Source organism: Anas platyrhynchos, chromosome 15 (assembly GCF_047663525.1).
Source record: "Anas platyrhynchos isolate ZD024472 breed Pekin duck chromosome 15, IASCAAS_PekinDuck_T2T, whole genome shotgun sequence".
Lineage (NCBI taxonomy): Eukaryota > Metazoa > Chordata > Aves > Anseriformes > Anatidae > Anas > Anas platyrhynchos.
In genome coordinates, this window is record NC_092601.1 from 14771853 (window position 1) to 14795617 (window position 23765).

Here is a 23765-nt window from a genome sequence, read left to right on the forward strand (position 1 = left end):
GAGCTACCAGGTCCTGACAAAGCACCCCAGAGAGGGACAGCATGTCCTTGTAAATGTGCTCCAGCTGGTGCCACAGGTACTGGTCCCAGAAATGGGGCTTATCCTCAATACCAGTATTTCTGCAGTGACGTGAGGGCTTCAACTCGAATAGCAGTGTAAAAGCACACCAAAGTCCAGGTTTCTACCCCCTGGTGGGAGAGCTGCTGGAGGACAAGGTGGCTGGAGAGCCTCGTACGCCACAGAGCTGATGCGAAAGCAGATCTTGTTATGTACGTAATGGAAACCCAGCCATCCCACCAGGGAACAGACTCACTGTTCGCGATCCAGAAAGAACAAATAAACTGTTTCACTGTTTGTTATTACCAGCCTGTTTACTGGAGTATAAGCTGTGAATGGTTAACAGAGCTCTCTGCAGCGAAACATGGTCTGCTTCACCACCTGGTATCATGGCTGGAAAACGGGGATCTGGGTCCTCCAGGATGAGGGTGATGGCATGGTGTCTGAACGCCCCTCATGGTTTGCAGGAGGGCAGCACCAGCACATCCATCCGCTGCCTGGGCACTGGGAAATGGACTGGAAGACAATTTCTGGATTTACACTACTCTGCAGATCTAATGAAACACAGCTCAGGTGTATGACTTGTTCCTCCTCTTTCATGGATGCTCAAGAAGCCTCAGTTTCCTACCAGCTGTCTTTTCAAGAAGTGCTGGTGGTATCTTTCCTGCTTCCTACAGTCTGTCTGGGGACAAGGGAGACAACCAGAGCTGCTGTTACTGTAGAAAGTCTCAAGAAGGAATTTCTAGATAAGCCATGATGTTTCTCCCAGCTGTGGGCAACTCCCTCTCTGGTAGGGGGTTTGTTTCCCCAACCACAGACAAGGAAAACAGATGGTGGACAATGGAGCTACTGTGCCTTGTAGCCAAGCAGTGCCCTGAAACTACTGCTCAGGTTCCCAGAAGCAGGCCAGGTGCTTGGGGCTGGGCTTTATCCTAGCCCCCACACAGCAATGCAGTCAGGAAGACACGGCGTCCTCAGCCAGCACCCCCCTCCGTGGGCACTGCTGCTGCACGCACCAGCACGCGAGACAGTCAGGATTCCCCTCAGCAAAACATTGCAGCATCAAATCTACATCAGAGTGAGTTGTCTAGACTTCATCTGCTCTCCGCAGAGAGGAACAGACACTTCTGGGGCAGCACTCCTCTCCTCTGAAGGTAGACACCTAAATAGGTCAGACGAATGGTGCACTGGATGTGCGTTGTTCTCCCTCCTGCCTATAACGTGACGCTGGTCGATGCACTTAGAGGCTGACGTCTGCAGGCAGTGACCACCTGCCCTAGTGATGCCAAACAGCACTGGCTGTGCCCGAATTAACCACAGGCCCTGGAGAGGTGGCAGCTGGATTTAGAAGGCAAGCGGCTAGCAGTAAGAGGGTAGTTGGGTGCGTCTCTGATGCTGCTGAACTTAAATGGTCTGCCCTTTGTGTTGAGCTTGTGCTTTTGTTTTGTTTTGCGCAGGTGAGCTGAGGAACCAAGCCAGGACAGCCAGCCAGGAGGCACGTGGAGATGGGGACTGGCGCCGCGATGGGCAGCAAAAAGAAAACGAGGAGATGTACTATTAAAAACCAGAGGAAGGCTGGTCTCTGAGCCAGAGAGGCTCCTCCGCACAGGCACCTAACTTCATGACTCCCTCCCCGAGATGCCGGAGACCTGGTGATGCGGGACCAGCCCCAGCCTCCCAGGCCTTGACAGCAGCCCCCGGCCGGCGGCTGCCGAGCCCCTTGGGCACCGAGGTCCCCGTTCACCACGGCCGCTTCCCCCTGGGCTCCAAGCCATGAGGAGAAGGGAGAGGAGAGCGAAGAAGCACTAACCCAAGTCTTCCCGGCCCCTGTCCCGCTCCCCACTTCCAGCAGCCCCTTCTCCGCACCGCCCTTCCAGATGGCAGGTCGCCGGTGGGCCGCGACGCCAGCCCTCTGCGTGTGCGTGGCAGCCGTCTCCCTCCTGCATGCCGGCGGGGTGCGGGCGGACTGCTGGCTCATCGAGGGGGACAAGGGTTTCGTCTGGCTGGCCATCTGCAGCCAGAACCAGCCCCCCTACGAGTCCATCCCCCAGCAGATCAACAGCACCATCGTGGACTTGCGGCTGAACGACAACAAGATCAAGAGCGTGCAGTACGCCTCGCTCAGCCGCTTCGGCAACCTGACATACCTCAACCTGACGAAGAACGAGATCTCCTACATCGAGGACGGTGCCTTTTCGGGACAGTTCAACCTCCAGGTGCTGCAGCTGGGTTACAACCGCCTGAGGAACCTCACTGAGGGCATCCTGCGGGGCCTGGGGAAGCTGGAGTACCTCTATCTCCAGGCCAACCTCATCGAGTCCGTCACCCCCAACGCCTTCTGGGAGTGCCCCAACATAGTGAACATTGACCTGTCCATGAACAGGATCCAGAGACTCGACAGCAACACTTTTAGGGGCTTAAACAAGCTCTCTGTCTGTGAACTCTACAGTAACCCCTTCTACTGCTCCTGTGAGCTCCTCGGCTTCCTGCAATGGCTGGAGGCGTTCACCAATATGACGCGCACTTACGACCGGATGCAGTGCGACTCCCCACCGGACTACACGGGCTACTACTTGTTGGGCCAAGGCCGGACTGGCTACCGCAATGCTCTGAGCATGCTCTCGTCCCTTTGCACCGGTGGCTCCTACACTGTGATCCCTCGTTTTATCCCTCCCCGGTACCAAGTGACCACGGCGCCCTCCGAGAGCCCGTGCTCCGAGGAGGAGTGCTCCTCCGGTGACGGCACCACCCCACAGTTCTCCCTCTTCACGCCCATCGGCGAGACCGAAGTGCGCCCCAACATCCAGGTGAAGCACCTCAACCACAACTCGGCCGTCCTCACCGTGCAGATCCCCTACCCCTTCAGCAAGATGTACATCCTCTCCCAGTTTGAAAACGGCTTCTCCTCCATGATCACCAAGCTCAGGAAGAAGGAGGAGAACATCACCGTGAGCAACCTAGTAGCACAAAGAGATTACACCTACTGTGTGGTCTCTGTCCACCAATACTCCAAGTACAACCACACCTGTGTCACCATCACGCCCACCAGACCCAACCGCAAGGAGCCGGTGCCCACCCCTTCCACTGCCACCCATTATATCATGACAATCCTGGGCTGTCTCTTTGGCATGGTGATCGTCTTGGGCGTCGTGTATTACTGTCTCCGAAAGAGGCGCCAGCAAGAGGAGAAGCACAAAAAGGCTGCCGGCAGCATGAAGAAGACCATCATTGAGCTGAAATACGGGCCAGAAATGGAGACCACCAGCATCACCCAGCTGTCCCAAGGACAGATGCTGGGCGGGGAGACGGTGACCCGCATCCCCTACCTGCCTTCCGCTGGAGAGGTCGAGCAGTACAAGCTGATCGACAGCAGTGAGACCCCCAAGGCCACCAAGGGCAACTACATGGAGGTGAGGACGGGGGAGCAGCCTGAGAGGCGAGACTGTGAGCTGTCCCTGCCACCGGACACCCAGAGCTCCGTGGCCGAGATCTCCACCATTGCCAAGGAGGTGGACAAGGTGAACCAGATCATCAACAACTGCATCGATGCCTTGAAATCCGAGTCCACCTCCTTCCAAGGGGTGAAGTCGGGGGCAGTCTCCACAGTGGAGCCTCAGCTGGTGCTCTTATCAGAGCAGATCCCCAGCAAGCACGGGTTCCTCTCCCCTGTCTACAAGGAAAGCTACAACCACCCCCTCCAGCGGCACCACAGCATGGAGGCCGCCCCCAAACGCTCCAGCACCTCTTCCAGCGGCTCCATACGGAGCCCCAGGTCCTACCGCTCCGAGGGATCGGGACACAAATCAGAAGCCAAATACATCGAGAAGACGTCCCCCACCACCGACACCATCCTCACTGTGACACCGGCCGCGGCCATCCTGCGGGCGGAGGCGGAGAAGATCCGGCAGTACAGCGAACACCGGCACTCCTACCCCGGCTCGCACCAAGGGGAGCAGCACGACAGCATGGCAGGGCGAAAGCCCTCCATCCTGGAGCCTCTGACCCGTCCTCGCCCCAGAGACCTGGCCTATTCCCAGCTCTCGCCCCAATACCACAACCTGAGCTACACCTCCAGCCCCGAGTACACCTGCAAACCTTCGCACAGCATCTGGGAGCGCTTCAAACTCAACCGCAAGCGGCACAAAGACGAGGAGGAGTACATGGCAGCCGGCCATGCCCTACGCAAAAAGGTCCAGTTTGCCAAAGACGAGGATCTTCACGACATCTTAGACTACTGGAAGGGCGTCTCCGCCCAGCAAAAGTCCTGAGTCCTCACACAACTCGTGACTTAACACACTAACTGGACCAAAAGAAATCCGCAGCAGCTATTTTTATTCAGACTGTCTTTGAAACAAAAAAATAAATATATAATAATAATAATAAATGAATCAATAAAAATAAAAGAGAGAACAAATTATGGAAATCTATAAATATTCTATATAATATATAAAGTGAGATATTAAAATGGCCTCACTTTGGTGAGACGCGCACCAAATTTGAACACAAACTTTACAAAACAAACTGTCGAGTGAAAAGAAAAAAAAAAAAAGAAAAAAAGTTTTGTTTCATTCTGATTTTTCTAAAAAAGAAAAAAAAGAAAAAAAAAGAAAAAAAATGAATATAAAAAGAAAGTGAAAGAGCGGGCAGAGAGCTCTGGCGTTTCCCAGTACTGCATTGCATGAGTCCCTACTCCGTGATTTTGTGGATTCTTTGTGAACAGTTTGTGTTCTTCCTTCCTTCCCTTCCAAAAACCAACAGCAACAAAAACAGCAACAAAAACCAAAAAGAGACCAGAAGGAGATCCATCCTTTGGGCTGTTTTTGCAAACGGAGTCTTCCAGTTTAGACTTTTACCCGGTTGAAGGCCCGTTCACATTTTCACTCACTGAGAGGTTTTACCACACATTGCATTGTAAACCGACGTCGTTAATTGTACAGAGAAAATTTCTATATTTGCAATGTTTGCTGTATAATGAGAAAGAGAGAGGAGAAAAAAATCAATACTACATCTACTAAAAAATATATATATATATCTATATTCACCTGTTTGTACCAGGTTTTAATCATGGATTTTAGAGAAAGAGATGGAGTTCGGTTTGAAGGAGTTTTTTTCTTGGTTGGTTGGTTGATTGATTGGCTGGTTGAGGAGATATTTTGGAGGTGGTGGTGGGAAGTGTTTGGGTTTCCTCTTTGTTTTTGATTTCTCCCAGTGATTGTCTATGTCCAAGCTCTGATCACTTCCAAGTGCACTAAGAAAAAAGGTGCGTGCCCAGAAAAGCAAATCACCAGCACTCTTCCAGGTGGGACCCTGTCCCTGCTGGGAACAGGAAAGGGGATGAGAAGTGAAGGGCTCCTGGTTGAGCGGGTGCCACTCAGCAATGGGATTTCTCCTGAAAATCAAAAGGTACCAAAAGGATGGAGAGCTGCTGATGAGTTAGCGCAGAAACCTTCCTGCTGCTCTCCAGGGAGGGCCATCACCGAGGGTGATTTTGCTGAGGGAAAAGACACAGAGCATTTACAGCTTGCCCAGATCAAGAGCAATTACAGCAGATCCTGCCCCTTGCTGCTGGGACTCCCACCGCCCCACACCCAGGGGATTACCCAAAGATAACCCCAAATTACTGGAGCACCAGGCAGCGAGTGCAGCACCTCCTGCCTGCAGCCCCAGTGCTGCCCACGGGCCGGCTGGGCTCCCATTTCCCAGCAGTGGCTTCGGAGATGGGCATCCTGGGGACCCCTGGGGCTCCAAGGCTGGAAGGGAAGAGGATGGTTCTGGGGTATGGTATCCAGCACGGCAACCACATGCCCTTCAGCCGTTGCTGTACAATGCCTATTTAGGTCTCAGCAGCATTTTGCCCCATCTCTAGAACACACATGGATGTGTTCTACTTGTGGGGTGAGCTGGAGGATGGGGAAATTCAGACCAGGAAGCCAATCCCATGCTGCTGAGGGACACAATTTTGCCCAGATTAGCTCCAGTTGAGTTGCAAACCCCCATGCCTCATCCCACAACTGACAAAGAGGGCACACATTAGGCTTAGGGAGCCGCTCTGCTCCCCCAGCAGTGTGTGGGATCCCCGCAAGCCAGCCCAGAGAGGCAATGAGTTCCCCCAGGGCAGCCCTTTGGGGCCCCACTGCTTTCCAGGGTCCTTCCACTGCCTCCTGCTCACAAATCTCTTTGGTGCATCCTTAGTCCTGACAGGGGAGCACTAGGGCCCAGCAGCAAACCACATCCCATCCTGTTATTTCAATATTTCAAAGTGATTTTGACAGGTATTCTTGCAAAAGGTTATGTTTGCTCAGAAAGGAGCTGAGCCAGGAAGACACGGAGCAGGCTGGGAAGTGCACGAGTTCATTCCCCACGGTTATTTGTGTAGACAACAAACCATTAGCAGGATTTCATAATAAAAGCAATTTCCCCAGGAACGTATTCACTCTGCATAAGCGCAGGCACATCTCTCCACCTCCTCCAGGTGCCCCAGAGCCTCCCCATGGTGCTGAGCTTTGTGGGGCCGTGCCTTGCCCACTTGGTCAGCGAGCAGGACCTGGAGGATGGAGCTGAGGATCAGACCTTGCCAGCACCTTCGGCCTGAACCCCCTTCCCTTGGAAGCCCTGAGTGCCCCCTGGAGAAGCAGGACTTGGCAGCAAGAAGGGGTGGTGGAAAAGGTGGCAGGGCCCGGCACCATCTGAAGGTCTTGGGGAATTCCTCAGCAAGGGGCTGGGATGGACAGAGGCAGTTCATGAGTCAACCTGGGCTCAGGTGATCCAGTAATGGTCCTCCCAAAACAACAGACCGTCCTCGGTCACTCCAGACCAGTCCCACACCAGTCTGGACCATCACAACCATCTCCCCATCAGCACCAAGCTCACCCCTGCGCCTAGGGGGTCATTTTACTCCTCTCAGCCTCTGTTTCCTCTTCTTCAAAACTCATCCTCGTGGCACCGAGGGCATAGGCTGGTCGGGGAGGCTCAATTAATTAATTGCCTGTCTGTGAAGCCCGTTTAGCTCCTAGAATAAAAGCCGCTATAGAAAAGCAAAGTTGTTAGTGGCATAAAACAGCAGGGGCAGATGAAATCAAAGCCCAATTTTGTTTTCACACCAGGATTTCACTGGTCATAAACCAACAGAGACCAGAGCAGGAAATGTGATACAGCAGCATTGGCCTTTCAAAATTAAACACTTCCCAGATGCAAACCCTGCAGTTAGAGACCAGGAGGATTAGGAAAGGTCTGGGTCCCTCTGGCTCCAGAAATGTGCCTCACGTCCACATGCAGAATCCACAGTCAGTGAGGCACGCCGTGGAGGTCAGAGGGCTCCGAGTGATGAAGCAGTGGCCGTGCTGCTGCCTCCTGGCCCTTCCTCCATGGTGGGTCACATTCCTGGCAGCCATGGTCCACGTCCCTCCAAGCAAGATGCCACAAGACGAGCTGTGAAAAAAGCTGGACAAGAAGAGGGAAGTCCCACTATCCCCCACACTGCTGCTCTTTTGGGGTCCACATGCCCTTGCCCCTGCTCTCTGCTCCTGCTATCACCAGCGTCCCCTTCAGCTGTCCCCATCCTACTGCTCCCTTCCAGCCCTGCCCACCCCCTGTAGCTGCTGTATGGAAATCCCACTCCCCAAGGGCTCTGCTGTAGGACGCCGCCGATAGCCTCAGGGCCATCAATAAATGTATTCACTGACGCCCTTCCCAAGCCCACAGAACGCCTGTTGTTTAAAACATCATTCTTCAAGGGCAAAAACCAAGGTGAGGACTAAACAAGACCACCCCAACCCCTTCCCCATCATCTCAGCAAAGCCAGCTTCTTGTTGGCGAGAGAACCAGAGCCCACAGCACCTGCAGCTCAGTGCTCACTCCAGCCCGGGGCCAGCAAAAAGCCTGCCACGTGGTGCAAAGGCTGGGACATCTCCAGCCTGGGTAGCTTTTAAAAGCCTTATCCCCCTCCTGCTGCTCTGCCCTGCCCATGTTTCCAGATCTGACTTTTCCTGAGCTGGGGCTGGGTCGTGGCAAACCAAGACCTGCATCGCCCAAAGCCTCCCCAGCTCATCGCAGTGATGGAGAGCACAACGCCCCGCTGCTGCAGCCTGCCTGCCTGTCCTGCTCTGCAGCAATAAATCACCACGACTGCAGGAGATGTAGGTTAGCAGGGGTAGGGGGTACCGAGGTGGGGGGTTCCAGCCCCATCACCCCACTAATTTGGGTGAGGAAAGGTGCAGGGGACGACTGGGGGCCACGGCGGGGTGTGCTGCTGCACTGCTGGGCCGGATCGATGAGGGGCTTGCAGCCAGCGCGCACTGCGTTGGGCTATTTTTAGTGCAGGCAGCAGAGTTTGGGAGCCAAAGTCAGAATTTATTTGCATTTGTGAGTGCTTGTCAGGGCGAGGAATGACAACGAGGGGAAGGTGAGTGTGGTGCTCGGGCACCCCTGCCTGTTTTGGGGCCAGCTCTCCATTGTGCGAGCTCCTCTAGGGCCCACACTACTCCCCTCCTGCGTGGTGCTGCGTGGGGACAGTGCCACCACCACAGGTCTCATGGGGACACAACATGGGGACAGAGCAGAGGAGCAGGGACGGGCTTCAGGGCACAAAAGGGTTCTCTGGGAAAAGCCCCAGTCCTGCCTTACGTGGTGTGAACAGGTCCTGTCCTTCTGTCCCGTCTGGAGGTAAAGCTGCTCCTTGGGGAGAGCTGCAGGACACCTTTCCTTCCCTTCGCCACCCAACCACTGCTGCCAGCTGCTGCCCGAGGCACTGAAGGCAGCCAGCAGCCAGCAAGTCTTCACCTTGACTTGGAGCACTTTGGCTTTTTCACATCTCTTGTATCATATTCTGTTGTACCCTTCTCAGCTGGATTGCCAGCATCACCAGAAAGTCGGTAGAGGTTATCCAAATGTCACCTTGAGAGTGGCCACATGGCTTTGTGGATGGGCTCATCAGAACCCAGCAGAGCTCTCAGTGCGGTGCTGAGCAGCTCACCCACCCTTTTGGACTGCAAATTGAGGGTTTGTTCACCTGGTAATTTTATCAGGAGTCTTGAAGTATTTCACTGCGACAGCCTACGGCCCCTTCCTTAGACGCAGGAACAGCAGCCTTGCTCAGTCCCACTTTCCTCCCCACTCCAGGAATTAGTGAAGTGCAACCACCTGATCCAGAGTGAAACCAGTTTTCCGGACACTGTTTCCTCTGCACAAGGGATGAGAAGACACAGAAGTGCCAGGGATGGGGATTTTCACTGCCTGGGGAGCAGTTAAGCAAGGTGCCAGTTTTCACTCTGGTTTTCCCCCTGTTCCTTTTGGTCCAAACCAGGTGGGAAAGCGCTTATTTCCCACCCTCTGCAACTTCTCTGTTCCTGCAGAGCAATCAAAAGAGTCTGCCAAGTCTGAGTCGGTGTCTGTGTGCCTTTTAAATAATTCAATGGCAACACTAATGACACGGGGTGCACTGCTGCTCCTCTCTGTGCTGATCGCCTCTCGCACCCCACCAACATCTGTTTTTTCCCACTCAGCTCTGCTGCCTGGAAATAGCCATTTGCTGCTCACCTTTACTTGCCTCACCATTAAAGAGCTCATTAACGTACTCCAGCCTTGCTTTCTTTGGGACTAAAAGATTTTCATTTCTGTCTTTTATCAGCTTTCTGGTGGTTTATAGCCTCTCCTCTCCTCACTGTGCAATGCCCTTTTCTAATGAGCTCTTCTCTCCTGGCCCATCTTCTCCATTAAGCCACACAAGTGCTGTCCCCCACCTTGTCTTGCTCATCTCCGGGGCTCTCTCCTGGCTCTATCATATTCTTTAGTGCTTCCAGCTGTGCAAGGAAGCACTCAGCCCCGCACACAGCATCGTGCTTCCCTCCCATCCTGCCCGCCCCTTGCAGCTCCCCAAGCCCTCGGGTCTGGCTCACCCCACCACAGCATCCTCTGCCCCCTCCTGAGCCCCAAGCTTCAGGGCTGCGATGGGATGCCCCGAAGTTTGTGCTCTGTATCTGCAGCTTCTCCCTGCTGGGGGCCTCTTAAATCTTGCTCTCTCTCGGCATTTTGCACAGCAGAGCTCTCCTTGGGCATCTCCTGCCCTGCAATCAGGAGCTTCCCAGCCCATCCGAGCGGCAGGAGGCCTCTGGGTACCGCCAGAGCTCATCTCTGGGCTCATAGGTAAACACTGGCACTTTTCACATGAAGCAGCTAAATTAATTAATCATCTAATTCCACCACACTTGTAGCCAAGGAACAAAGACTCCCATTCCCTGCAGCTGGGGCCTGAAGTCTGCTCCTGCCAGCCGTGCCCTCCTGTCCCAGCCGGGATCTGTGCTGCAGGGAAGATGAGGAACACTTTGGGGAGTTTGGCCAAGGGTCTGCCAGAGCCAGAGACCCCCTGCCCAAGTGGCCATGGAGGGCACAAACCATCCGCCACAGCCAGTCTGAAATGTGCAGATGTCCCCTGCACATCTGGCTCAGCTCAGGCTGACGAGGAGCCTGCATGCCCAGAAGCCCACATGATTTATTTTATTTCCATCCGTCTCAGGTGTTGCAGTAAGAGATATCACCTCTCCCCACAAACCTTATCTCAACTGCATCCTTAGATCATTCTGGCTGTAACAACACTACCACCCACCACGGAGTCTGCACACGAACGTCTCTGCCTGGGAAACCCCAGCCATGTGGCAGCCCGACGCATGAGGAATCCTTCACGCGCTGACAGCTGACGAGCCCCTGCGCTGCTCCGCAGCCTCCTCCAGCCTCACGGGGTGATCGCGGTTCCTACAGGCAGTCAAATGAGCACCCTGTGGCTCGGGGGAAGGCGTGCCGGGAGCCTGGGGAGGGCAGGTTGCACAGCGTGGCCACCCCAAACCTATTTCCACGCTGGACTCGCAGCCAGGAGGGAGGGGAGTTGGGAGATGGGGGCTAGATTCTGGTCTGGCTCCCTTCTCACAGTCCCAGTGTGGATTCGCCACCGTCCTGGAGATCAGGCAGGTCCTGGCACGGCCTTCAGGAGGGCCTGGAAGGATGAGAGGTGATGGAGCGGGGCTGGGAGCTGCCCTGCACCACCAGAGGTGGCTGAACCCTTTCTGGTATGGGTGATGGGTTCCTCTGGCTCGGGGTCTGGGAAGCCCCTGCCCCCCACCACCTTTGGAGAAGGAAGATGGAGCAGACAACCCCAGCGTGGCCTTTCCTACTCTTTTTTTCTGGTTTGTTTTGCGTTCAGGTGTTCAGCGAGCAGCCCAGGTGAAGCACAGCAGAGGTAAGGACCTGCACAGCCCATCCCTGCTGCCGAGCGCTGGCAGCCACAGCACCAGCACACCCAGGAGAGCCTGACCGTGGCTGTGAAGGGCTTGGCCACCGATCACTGCCCTAGAGCTGTGGGAATGGGGTGGATTCCCCGCTCTGAGCCAGTCCCATCCTTCCCTACAAACCACAGGTGTGCGTGGCCACAGGTCTCCAGGCGAGGAAGGCAAATCTGGCTGGCAGCAGGGCGCAGAGCCCCCTTTGGCCGGCTGATCCCTGCCCCTTTCCCTGAGAAGACGAAACCAAAGCAGCAGCAGGCGTCTTAGGGAGATGGCAGCAAGTGGGAGGAGACAGCTTATCCAGGGAGCTCATTTAGCTGGAAGGAAAGAGAAAGGTTGCGAGATTAAGAAAGCAAAATAAATATGCAGGAGGAAGGAGCCGGAGGTTGAGGTGCCTGTGGGGAAGCGGTGCAGATGCGTTTCTTTTTAGGAAGCCAAAGCAAGGCTGGGGCAGATGCTGCACCCAGAGCGAAGGCTGCTTCAGCCCAGGACTGAGAAGCAAAGGTTAGGATGAGGCTTGCGGAGAGCTGGGAACCAGAGAGGTGAGGGGATTGTAAGTGGCACCGCATTTAATCTGAGCAGAACACATGAAACTGGTTAATGTAATTGGGAGGGTTATTTCAGCTGAACATTCAGAGGGAAAAATAAAACATCGCAGGGAAAATAATAATACTTAGCACTTGTAATGTGCTTAGCATCTTCAAAAACTGGTCAGCCATTAACTGATTGCTCCTCTGCTAAGTCCAAAGGCTAATAAAAAGGGATGGTTCATTTAGCTGTTTCACAGCTGAGCTTCTCAATAAGGCATGAGGAAGAGATTGCTGCTCTCCAACGTGCTGGTAAATAAACAGTGGGAAGTGGGAACCGGGCGATGAAGCAGCGCTCGGTCACAGCTCCTCACCCCGCTCCTGCCTCTCCTCTCCTTGCCTTTGTCCGGCCGGAGCCACTGCAGGGAGCTCAGCCGGAGGTCTGGGCTGGCTGCAGAGCACCTGGGGCTGGGTTTCCAGCACCCAGACCCGGTGCCTCCTGCCTGGGAAGCAGCCCTGGGACATGGTCCGTGGGGTTTGGGTATGGGGTGACCCCGGGGTGCAGCCCCGTCTTGGCAAGCTCTGGGGCTGGCAGGAGCAGGCAGCCTTCCAAAGGGCCATAAAAACGGAGGCGCTTTATGTTTGTGTTACTTAAAAAGTGAACAGTTCCCCTGTGTTTGATGAGCAAGCGGTTTGGTAAACACTGCAGAGGAAACGCCGCGCGGTCGCACCTCGGTGGGTCCCAGCCCCGTTCCTTGGTGGCAGCAGCGCAGCGGGGAACACCCGAGCCAGGGGTGCTGCTGGTTATCGGGGGGTGGCTGAGGGCCTGGGGGTGCTCCTGGCCGGGTGTGCAGGGCACCAGCTGGGCAGAGGCAGCCCCCGGCCACACGGAGCTGCTCAGCCCCGCTCAGTCCAAGCCCGTGGAGCCGTGCCACTGCCAGGGGCTTCGTGCCAAGCCCCGGGTGATGGTGCTTTGCAAGGTGTCTCTTGAGCTTTTTGCACGTACCACTCTGCCACTCCTCTCCTATACCACCTGCTTCAGGACGTTCCTGGCCTTACCAGCTTAGACACCCACTAAGCACAGGCCCCATCGCTTCAGAGAAAGGGAACTGCCCCAGTGCTCACCTGCCCACGGAGGTGTCCAGCTTTTGGTGCAGCGATGCTCCAGCCCCTGCTTTGCTGTGGTAAAGGTCTCACATAAGTCATCTGTGAAAGCCTGAAAAGAGCAGCCCAGAGCCGGGCTTTCCTGGGCTGGAAAGGCCTCTTTGGTGGAGACATGGGCTGGGAGAGCTCATGTTCCCCTGGCATTTGGTCCTCTCAGTCGTGGTTGTGAGCTTGGTGGTTTTTCTCTCTCTTTTTTCAGGGTTTCTCCTAAAGCAGCATTCCCCCCTCTGCAGCTGTGTGGTCCTGTGAGCCCAGTGCTGGGAGGATGAAGGACAGGAGGAGGGGAGCGGGCACTCCTCGGGCCAGTGTTACCACCAAGCGCATCTCCCCAAGGCGGGTTTTGTCCGGGCGAGGTGCAGGGGTCAGGACCTGGAGGATTTACAGGGCAGGATGCGTCCTCCTGGGCTGGGGGACCTGGGGACAACACAGAAGCAGCAGCAGCCTTGCCAGGGCTCTGACACGTCCCCGAGGGGGGAATTGGGGATGCTGTGTGCTGGCGAGGCCGTGCTAAGCTCTGCGAAACGCTCACGTCTGGCCGGGAAGCAGCGATATGGACTGTGCAAGACACCACTGATTTTCCTCTGCCTGCTTTTGGCATAACGAAGCCCGATGGGTGTGTATAAACAAAGCAAGCATCTCTCTCGCTGGACCTCATGCATCATTTATAGCCAGCTTTTCCATGGCACAAGAAACATTTACATATGCCAGCATTAATTCCAAACGCCACTTCAAAGCCATCTCTGTCTAATGAACCCCGTGCGCTGCGCACAGCAAATTCCACCCGAAAAATAATTAGCAACACACGCTACCAAAGCATTACAAGGGGAACGCAGCGCACCACCTGCTGAAGCAAAATGAATGCCTGATTTATTTATTTTTTTCCCACTTTTTAGCAACATTCAGGCTCTGACTCAAAGCTGTGCTCTGTTCTGAGCTACGGAGGGCCCTGGGAAGCGTCAGATTCCCACTCTGCTTTGCAAGGCAGGGGGATGGTGGATTCTGGGGGGGTTATACCCTTTGTCCTAGGTGAGGATGGGGCGGAGCTGTGTGAGCCCTCACTGATTTCCCCATGCCGGGGGTGCTGGAGGGGATTTAGGTGCAGGCAGCTTCGCATCCCTCCTTCTGAAGTCTCACAGGTTGCAGGCTTGCAGGGTGCAGCCTCAGCCTTAGTACAGGGAGCAGACACTCTGTCCTCACCCTGCCCTGATGTGCCTTTAACCCCCCAAAATCTTCAGCCCTGCTGTGTAAAACAACAACAACAAACGGAGCTGAGCCAGCAGATGAAGGTTTTGGTGACCCTAGCAGCCACAGGTGCTCCCAAACCCTGCAGCACAGGGGCAGCCCTGGTGTGACCAGCTCAGGAAAACCAGCTGGCCTTCCCAAAAATGTTTCCAGGAGCTGGATTAGAGCTGCACAGAGCACCCCAAGCCAGGAGGAGCCACATGATTTAGCCCAAGACACAGGGGCAGGAGATGCTGGCATCGCCACGGGACACCCAGGCTGTGCACCACCGCAGTAGGGGGGCAGAGGCTGAACCCAGGAGGTGGCTGTGGGCATGGGGGGCCCACACTGGGGTGGTGCTGGGATCCTGGACTCCCCCGGGTCCTGTCCTCGCACACAGGGGTGATGTTCAGCAGGACGCTGCTCCCACCAGGCACCACGCTGCCGGCGTCTCTCCCGCAGCCAGCCCCATTCCACCTGTCAGTCTCTGCCTTGCAAGGCTGCAAGGGGTTAAACTGCTCTTCCTATGCAAATTAGGCTTAATTAATCCTTTTCATCAGTTGCAAATATACCTTCTGAACCCTATTAAAAACATGAATATGCAAATTCAGACCTTTTTTAATACTCATTTTCAAGGACTTGGAGTCAGGCTTGATTATTCGATTCCCGTTAACAGCCTGTAAAACCTGGTGCAAAATTTAATTTCCATTTTAAGTTACCAAAAAAAAATATGAATCTGTTGGTAATTAAGCTAATTACAGTGTTACACTAAAGAGGAGACAAACAAGGAGGACAAGATCATTCATTACATTTAACACTGGTTGCAGGACCTGGGGACTGCACAAGGCCACAGATAACCGTGAAGCCGGGGAACAGGAGAAATGGAAACGGGGTGAGTTTGGGGGCTGGGGCTGGGGCCTTCCTCACCTTGGGGCTGTCTCTGTGTCAGCCCCGTGAGCCATCCTCCTCCTCTTCCTGCCCCATGGGGCCACGCAGCACGGTGACATTACACAGCGGTGTAACGGGTGATTTGTCAGACCTGTAAGCCTCACCTTGTGCCATACCCACACGAATCCCATGACCTGGCTGGACACACACAGGTGATGCTGTGCCTGCAGAAGGCCAGGGCTCAGTGTTTGGGGTACTGATGTGCTGGGCAGGTGAGTTGAGCATTAAAATGAAGCGCTAGGTACCTACGGACTTACCCAGAGACATCCTTTGTCGGCAGGATGGAGCCACCCAAGAGAGAAGTGTTATCTGGAGGGCTCTTATCTCTCCTCCTCCTCTCAGCGCGGCTGGCAGGATGAGCAGCTCGGTTCCCCGAGGGTTTGGTTCCTTCCCTGCCTTCGCCTCCTCTCCGAGGTCACTCCTTCCCCTGCTGGGACTCCCGGCGAGCGGAGCTGGCACTTGGAGCGTGCCCACCCAGGGCACTGTGCCTGCTGATGGGATCGGAGGGGAAATAGCACGTACATCCGCAGGGGCTGCAATGTGACTCCCCAAACGAGCTGAGAAAACAGACCTAAGCGAGGTTCGTGCTCTCATTTCCCTTTAGCGACACGGCCTTTCTGCAGGGGCTCTGGGGACAGCCTGGCAGATGCACCAGCCACCACCACCAGCAAACTGAAGCACCTACACCTGTACTGCACAAGCATTGCCCTGGAGATGCTCGTGGAGAGAGGAAAGATTCCTCTGCCAGACTTTGGAGCCTTTCACCCACCTGGGAAACCTTTTCCATCACGCTGAAGCCAGAAGTCTATGATCATTAGATAAAAGGAGTGTGACGTGGTGGCACAGGACTGCTCTCGCCTTCCAGCAAAGCCCCATGCCTCACATCTCCTCCTGCGTCTGTGGCTTCCTTCCCTTTGACCTGCCCAGTGCACATTGTCAATTGTGTAATATTTTGGGGGAGTCAGGGATGGAGAATTACCTTCTCAGTGCCCACAGGCAATCAGCTTGCTCCCCGAACCATGAGATATGATTGCCCTTATTATTCTAGCTTGCATAGCAGCGAGTCTTGTTAATGGTCATAAAATTATCTAGTCCTTATTTAAACCCAACAACCGTCTGTGTTTCAGTGACCTCCTGATGGTCGCTGGCTTTGTTCCAGGTTGAAGAGGCATCAGAGGGACCAGGGAGGAAAAAGAGGCAGTGGGAGGATGAAAGAAAAACAACCAAAATCACAACAAGCAACAGCCAACAAACAGAATTCAAAGTAAACCAGGGAATATTAAAGAGAGCTCAATCAGTCAGACGGAGAGTTCAAAACAACGCAACCTGTCACACAGAGAAGCGAGCGGCATCAGGTAAAATTAGCAACACTAATAACTCATCAGCACGGGGAGGAAGGGGCTGGGAGATGCTTGATCCCGTCCTGAGGAAGCAGGAGGGAGACCTGACCCGGCCTGAAGTCGTGCTTCGGGGGTGCTTTGGGTGCAAACACCGGGGCTGCTCCCTCCACCTCGCAGCCACCATTGTGCTCCCCAACCTACACGGCAGCTTTGTCTTCTTCAGGTGTAGGCAAATGGATCTGAAGCCAACCGTTCGATGTCTTTGGATGCCAGATTTTCTTAAGCAAGACTCCACCGTCCTTTCAGATAACGTCTGAAGAGCCCCCTGAGTGCCAGAACAATTCCTAATAATGTTCCTCCTAAAGAGAAGCAACAAAGGGAAAAACCCCAAGCAGCAGAGAACTGTTTTAATGTAACCAGGCTCCAGCACAGATTCCCATCAAATTTGCAGCAAACCTGAGTCATGAAATTAAAAGTAGCATCAGCATATTCCCTATTAGCTAGGGCTTCTTTTTCAGAACGGATCATGCATCCCTACCCTATTTTTTCAGACACTCGTGTCAATGCGATACCATCAGATGCCGTTCAGCCGCTCCTCTTAGCTCGAAAAAGCTTTCCTGTTGGGAAGGTTGGGGAGTTTAATATTTAAAAAAGACTTTGCGAAAAAAAAAAAAAAAAAAAAAAAAAAAGCCTGGCTGATTTTTTATTTATTTTTTTTTATTTTTTTAATTTAATTTCCCTCCCCTGATCGTTTTGTAGCTTTTAAATATCATGCAACTTTTAGCATCGCTGCCATTACACCCGGCCCTGCTGTTGCAGCAGGCAGCGCGGCTGCAATTTACGCCCGTGCCGGCCTCCCCAGTCACCACATCACCTCGTCAGCCACACACAGCTTTTAGCCACAACCACCTGGCATCTGCCACCGTCGCTGCTTTCCCAACATCATCTTGGAACAGCTCGATGTTGTACCAGAACCAAACCCACCTCTGCTGCATCATCGCCTGCACCGAGCGTCGTTGGCTGCCGGGTGCCGGCATTACCTTGGTGATACCCCAGGAAGGCTCTGCCTCTCCCCGCCGAGGTTTATTTTGACACGTTCACCCGCCAGCCCAACTCACACCATTTCTCAGCTGTCTCTCAGCCCGCTGCTGGGGTCGTGAAATGAAAAGGAGCGCTGTTGTGCTGCATTTCTTCGGTGCGTTGGAAGGAGCTGCGGGGAGCACAGGGAACCGGCAGCAAAGCTGGCACCGCAGCTGTGGGATGCTGCTGCCCACCCGGGCTAACCACGGGGCTACAACCCCAAGCCTTGGGGTTGGGACATCGTGACTGGGAAGTGATCTTCCCATTTTACAGAGCCTGCGGTGCTGAAGTCTCATGGGCTGGCAGAGTTTGGTCACCGTGTGTAGAGCAGGTGCAGGTCTCCCCCAGCCTCAGCAGCAGCAGCAGGAGGCATTTGGAGAGGTTCATCCTCCTCCATCGAGGCTGCCCAGGAAACCCGGAGCCCTGAGCTGGCCATAGTGGCCTCCCTCAGCCCTGCAAGGCAATGGACATGGCTCCTCCCGCAGGCTCTGCCAGAAGGGACAAAGAGGGAGCAAAAGGCTCTGGGTTCACAGGAGCCACCTTCAGAGAGGCATGGACCCATGGTACCCACCTCAGCCAAGAGCTCTGCTGCGCTCAGGGGCCGCGTGGCAGTGCCTGGCAGCTCCTTGCCCCTGCTCAATATTTATATGGATGAAAAGGGTTGATCAGGAGAGGAGTGGGGACTCGCAACAGTTTGAGTGAAGGGAAGCTTCAGGCAACACTGCAAACAAGACAGTGCTCCAACACACACAGTCCCTCAGCCGTGCATTAATAAATCACATTTTACAGCTTATAGCACATAAACCCAGCGAGCGTGCACGGAGACCCGGCAAGCATACACACACTTGTTAACACTCTCGCCTCTCCCCTCCAACCAACTGCAAATTTATTACTGATCTCCCAAGATCTCCTAAAATGATTTTCTGCAAAGAGGGCTGGAGCTTTGCAAGTGACAAGCGGCAGACAGATGGGACTTGTGCACCCAGCACCTGGAGTGTTGGGAAGGTGCCGGAGCAGCGTGGCGAGCTGCTGCTGTTTGCACTGCCCCGGCAGAGGGGGGGCACGGGGGGATGAGTGTGGAGGCAGAGCCCTGAGACTGGCTGGCTCCATGTGGAAGGAGTGATCCGAGGGAAATCCAGCATTGCAGTTACTCACGATGGTGGTACAGCCAGGAGCTGGCACCGTGGTAGGGTTCGGCCACCTGTCTGGGCTTCATCCTGAATTTGGTGTCTGAGCCTGAGCTGGAAGCTGGGCAGTCTCAGCTGCTCTGCCCCAAGCCTGACCACCAGCCCATGTCCCACAGGCGGTTTCGCAGTGGTCATGCTTCCACACGAGTGCTCCCGGGCTCCAAGAGCAAGCCCTGGAGCTCCCCAAGAGCCCTGGTTTCACCCAGTGCCCAAGTCTGCTCACCATCCAACAACGCCATGCACCAGCAGCAGGGCACGGATGCTGCTGGCCGCAGCAGGACACCCCGGCAGCTTCCAAACCCCTCTCCCAGCACCAGGCACAGCACCATGCAGCGCATCAGGCCAAGCACCCATCTTCACCACACTTCTCTCTCAGGTGTGTCGGCTTTTAAACTTAGCTGAACTTGCCAGGAGAACAGGGTGCAGAGCAGTAGCCATCTGTGTCTCCTCTCCACCGAAGGAGCCTCGGAAGCCCGCTGTTTTTTCTACCCCAACCTATTATCCTTTCCCTCTTGGGAGGCAACTTTCCAACGGGCAGAACACGTTTTCCCTTGTCACCCTCCAGCATCACTTCTCGCCTCACCCGTGTTTTGCTAAGATAGAGGGTTTATTGTAAACTTATTAATTACTTCATTTCTCCTGCGAGGAGCCAGGAGAAAAATTTTAGAGGCAGCCAGGATCTGCTATTGTGTTGGCGGAGGAGCCGAACGGGGCTGACGTCATGATTCATTTTCCCCATGACTGAGGAAGGCGACTCTCGGTGCCACGCTGCGCATATGAATCAGGCAGCGTTCCCCTGGCACAGCATGCCAGGCAATTCATCTTCCACCAGGACTTCTTCAAGCGGAAGAGAAAACGCCAAACTTTTGCTGTTGCCTTTCATCCTGATGGCAGCGCTTCGCCGCAAACCCCGCGGAGAGGAGGGCTGGGGAGATGGGGCCTGCAGCCTCCCCAGAGCGCACGCCTGTCCCACCGCTTCCCAGCAGCTGGGGCTGGAGCAGCTCTGTTCTGGGCCTGTCAACACTTTGACAGGTCCCCGAGTGACTCCAGCACGGATGGCCAGCCCTGCAGCCACTGTAGGCATCTAAGCTAGCTTTCTAGCCTGCTCACCGCTACGCTCTCTCCAAGCTTAGGAAGTGTGCTCCTGCTGTTATCAAGAGGCCATCAATATGCACAGAAGTTAGTAACAAACTAATCTTGTTTGCAGCATGACTGAGACTTGCCTGGCAAAGCTGAAATATCGATGTCCTCCTCAGAGCAGTGCCAGCATCAGCCCATCGATGTCTGGTCGTTATCTGCTTCACACGTGGGAGAGCACAGGGAGAGCGCAGTGCACCTCCCCAGTGAAGGAGTCGTACACCCAGTTTGGGAAGTGACACTTTATTATCAGGATAGAAGTATCCATTGTAACACAAAACGTCAGACTTGGGGTGTCCCCAGAGGGGGGAAGCTTCCCGTTGGGAGGAGGGACACCCCTACCAGGTGAGGAGGTGCCCACGGCCTGGCAGCAGGCAGCAGTGAACAGGGTGTGTTAGGGGATAGGCTCCATCCCACCCTCCACATTCCTGAGATAACCCAGGGCCCCAGAGCCTCCACGAGGAACAAAAAGCACGTGGGTGACATCCGAGCACACCGCGCAACACAAGGTGTAGGGTCTTCAGAAGTCCTTTTATGCTTGTTCTCGTCTGCTGAGTGATGGCAGAGCAGGAAGCACCAGCCACCCCCAAAGCCCATGCTGGTCTCTCTGCCAGGGCCCAGATTTGGGGGATGCTTTTGGGGAAAAGGGTGGTTCCTCCAACCAGCAGTTCCCACTGCCTTCCCAGAGAGATGCTGAGACACTCTGGGGAGTTACGGATGCATTTCACAGTTCAAAGGTGGGGAATGGGTCGTGGCACAGGAGAGCGCTGGGATGGAGCTAGACTTGCCCTCCCACAGGAGGGAAATGATGCTCTTCAGGGGAAAAGGTGGGGTTTGGGACTCAACATGAAAGAAGTGGGAATAAGGAATTTCCTGCAAAACAGAAGCAACCCAACGCCATGAATAAAGGGTGTGAGGGGAGAATTTGTCCTTGCTACCTCGTGAACACCAAGGGTGAGGCACCGTCCTGCCCGGGGGTGCTCCAGGCCTGCCTGGTGGTGGGATCGGGGCGAGCTAAGCGATGGTCTGGCGGCTGAAGAGGTCGAGGGTGAGGGCGCTGAGGAAGGCCGGGATGCTGTCCTGGCGGAGCAGGTGCAGGTCGATGAGCTCCCGGATGGTTCGCGAGAACTCCGTTTCCAGAAGCTGCATTTTTCCACCAGAGGAGCTGGAGGCCTGAGGGGAAAGCAGAGCAAGCCCATTAATACAGCAGGGTTTTAATTCGCCTCCCACCACGCAGGGGAGAGCTAGAGCCATCGCTCCGCAGCCTCCTTCGGTGCGGATCCGCCTGTAATCAAGGCAATGTTATCTGCCGCAGAGCAGGTGCTCGGCGCACGCTTTAATTGGGCTGTTATTGAGTCCTGCCTTTCCAAAGTCTCCGTGCAGAAACCCCTGTGCGAGCCTCCCCAACAAACAAGCAGCACGGTGGGGAGCAGAGCGGTTCCATCATCCTGGAGACCCCACGGGGACCAGGCTGTGCTGCAGGCACAGGGTGACCACCGCGGTGTCACCGTCACCACCACCCATGGCTCGGGTGGCAGGAGCCCCACACAAGCTTCCTATGAAGAAGACTCATTCCTGAAGTCCTCCCACTCCCGAGGGAGCTACTGGACCTGTTGGCAGCCGGTGCAATTCCTCCCCAGCCAGCTGCTGAGCCACCCCGCATCCCTCACGTGTTCGGGAGGTTTAAATCAGCCCCGCAGCCAAGAGCTCCAGAGGAATTATTCCAGAGACGCTCACATGAAAATGAGGGAACTCAACATGTGGGAAGACATTACAAATCTCCTGTAACATATAAAACAAGCAAGAAGAAGAAGAAGAAAAAAAAAAGCTAAATGCAAGAGAAGGAAGGAATGCTTGAAGCCTCTCCTGCCTCCGGAGGCGCGAAAGCTGCTTGTTTATTAATAAACAGCAAAAACATCACAGTACAAATGCTAATGTTTTTCCCCTGCCATTTTCCTCTTCAAAATGTTCCCTCTCCTAATTGCTCTGCAGCTCTGCTTCTCCTCGCAGCCGTGCGGGGCAGTGTGAGCTGTGCCTGGCAGAGGCAGTGTCCCCTGGGGGCAGCAGCAGTGGGGCACCCCCTGTCCCAAAAAGGATGCCAGGAACCAGAGTAGGGACTGCCACATGAAGGGAAAGCAGGGCTTTAGCTGCTGGGAGAGAAGGGAAGCGATAATCGCCGAGGGCCCCAGGGAACCCGTTTGTTCCTGGTTTCGTGTTTTCAGAAGCGTGGACACATCTGATGATGAACTTTTCGTGTACGTGTCACTTCTGATTGCGAAGAGCGCAAGGTACCAAGGATGCCCCTGTCACCCCTGAGCCAGGGAGGGAATCTAAACAAGGTTTCAGTGTGGGAAAGTAAATTAGCTTTTGTTTAAATCTCCTCCACTTCATCTTGGTTGTTTTGCAGGGACTCCAAAGGATATTCAGCGCCTTAATCCGCTGCTGCCCACGGCTCCCTGGCTTGCTTGCTGCACCCCCATGTACCGCCGCGTCGCGTTAAAGAGGCTCAGGAGGAGCGGAGCTGCCGAGGACACCAATCGGTGGCACAGGGAGGGATGCATATCTGCAACCCAAGTAAAAGGAGAGGCTGTGGGGAAGCTCTGAGTTGGTCTGTGGGGTGGGCCAGGTGCCACGGAAGCAGCACGGGCTTTGTTTTGCAAATCCACCCTGGATGCAGCTGACGGAGGCACCGGTTTCGGAGGAAGGTCCCGGTATGATGAACGCACCGCCTGCGTCTCCAAAGTCAACAGTGAATTGGCTTCACGGGAATGGGAATTCAATCTCTGCACAAAGTACACACTGCCTCCTTAGCAGATTTAAAACACTCTTTGGGCACAAAATTAATTTTCTAAGAATTTACAAGCAAATCCATTAATTGGTTTACTAGTTTAATTAATTAAAGCAAGTTCCTTAAGAAATCTAGCATCCAGTGCCAGACCATTTGCTTGTATTTTATGCTCTCAGAAAGAGAGGAACATAAATGTTTTAAATTTCCCCTCTACTTTGAGCTCACTGGCGTCGCGAGTGAAGGCTGCATTTGAATAATTTCTTTTATACCAGATTAATGGTCATTTCTCTCTGCTATTCTTCATAACTGAAGTTTCCTCCTTCAGCAGAGGCAGCAGAATAATGATCAGAGGAAGCCAGAGGAACAAACACGTGCTTCAGACAAGAGCACTACTTCCCACTGCGTTCAATGGGGCTGTGCTTTCTCTCGGTTGTTGGACGGTGGAGAGAGGCAGCGTCTGCCCACTGTGGCCCCCCAAAAACAAGAAAGAAACAACAACAAAAAGCATCCAAAAGCCCCAAAGCATTCAAAACCCAGACATTTCACCCAGGTTTCTTATGATCTCTTCAGTAACAAGAACAAGGCGAGAAGGCAGCCACTTGGAAAAAAGGCAATTCCTTCTCTGCCGGGAGATGTTTACATGCTAACTTTGAGGATGGATGCACTTGCAGTTTGGTTCGTTCAATTTTGCAGCGCTTTTAAAAAAATTTAGAACCTTGCCTATTTTCTGGGAGTGCTTTAAAATTGGTATCATTGTTACTGTTCTTAATATTTGTTTTTATTACCCTTTTTTTTCCTTCACCCATCTGTTCATAACGTAGAATCGACTGGGATATATAGATAGATTTGTTGCCATTGAGCTCAACAGCAGGAGTGTCTTTGCAGCATGTGCTTTACAAATGAAGTGATTATAAGAAATAACAGCGATACGTTCCCATTAATTCACGGGATTTCTTTTCAAGAGCCTGCACCCTACCTGGAACCGCGGTGAGCCGCAGGCAGAGGGAGGCGCGGGGGCAGCAAGCAGGGAACCACGGCAAGGGAAG

The 23765-nt window shown here is 54.2% G+C and overlaps 2 protein-coding genes across 15 annotated transcripts in view; one reads left to right on the plus strand and one right to left on the minus strand.

The window, feature by feature from the left end:
- The window catches only part of ELFN1 (extracellular leucine rich repeat and fibronectin type III domain containing 1), a 97770-nt gene extending 92675 nt beyond the window's left edge, over positions 1–5095 (plus strand). For all 5 annotated transcript variants that reach the window (XM_027469065.3, XM_027469064.3, XM_027469066.3 and 2 more), the window contains exon 4: positions 1515–5095. In XM_027469065.3, coding sequence (XP_027324866.1) covers positions 1935–4325 — 2391 coding nt within the window. In that variant the 5' untranslated portion in view covers positions 1515–1934 and the 3' untranslated portion in view covers positions 4326–5095. The remainder of the gene's footprint in view (positions 1–1514) is intronic.
- A 15063-nt stretch (positions 5096–20158) lies between these two features.
- MAD1L1 (mitotic arrest deficient 1 like 1) overlaps positions 20159–23765 on the minus strand; it is a 347495-nt gene continuing 343888 nt past the window's right edge. For all 10 annotated transcript variants that reach the window (XM_038187038.2, XM_038187039.2, XM_027469053.3 and 7 more), the window contains one exon: positions 20159–21104. In XM_038187038.2, coding sequence (XP_038042966.1) covers positions 20946–21104 — 159 coding nt within the window. In that variant the 3' untranslated portion in view covers positions 20159–20945. The remainder of the gene's footprint in view (positions 21105–23765) is intronic.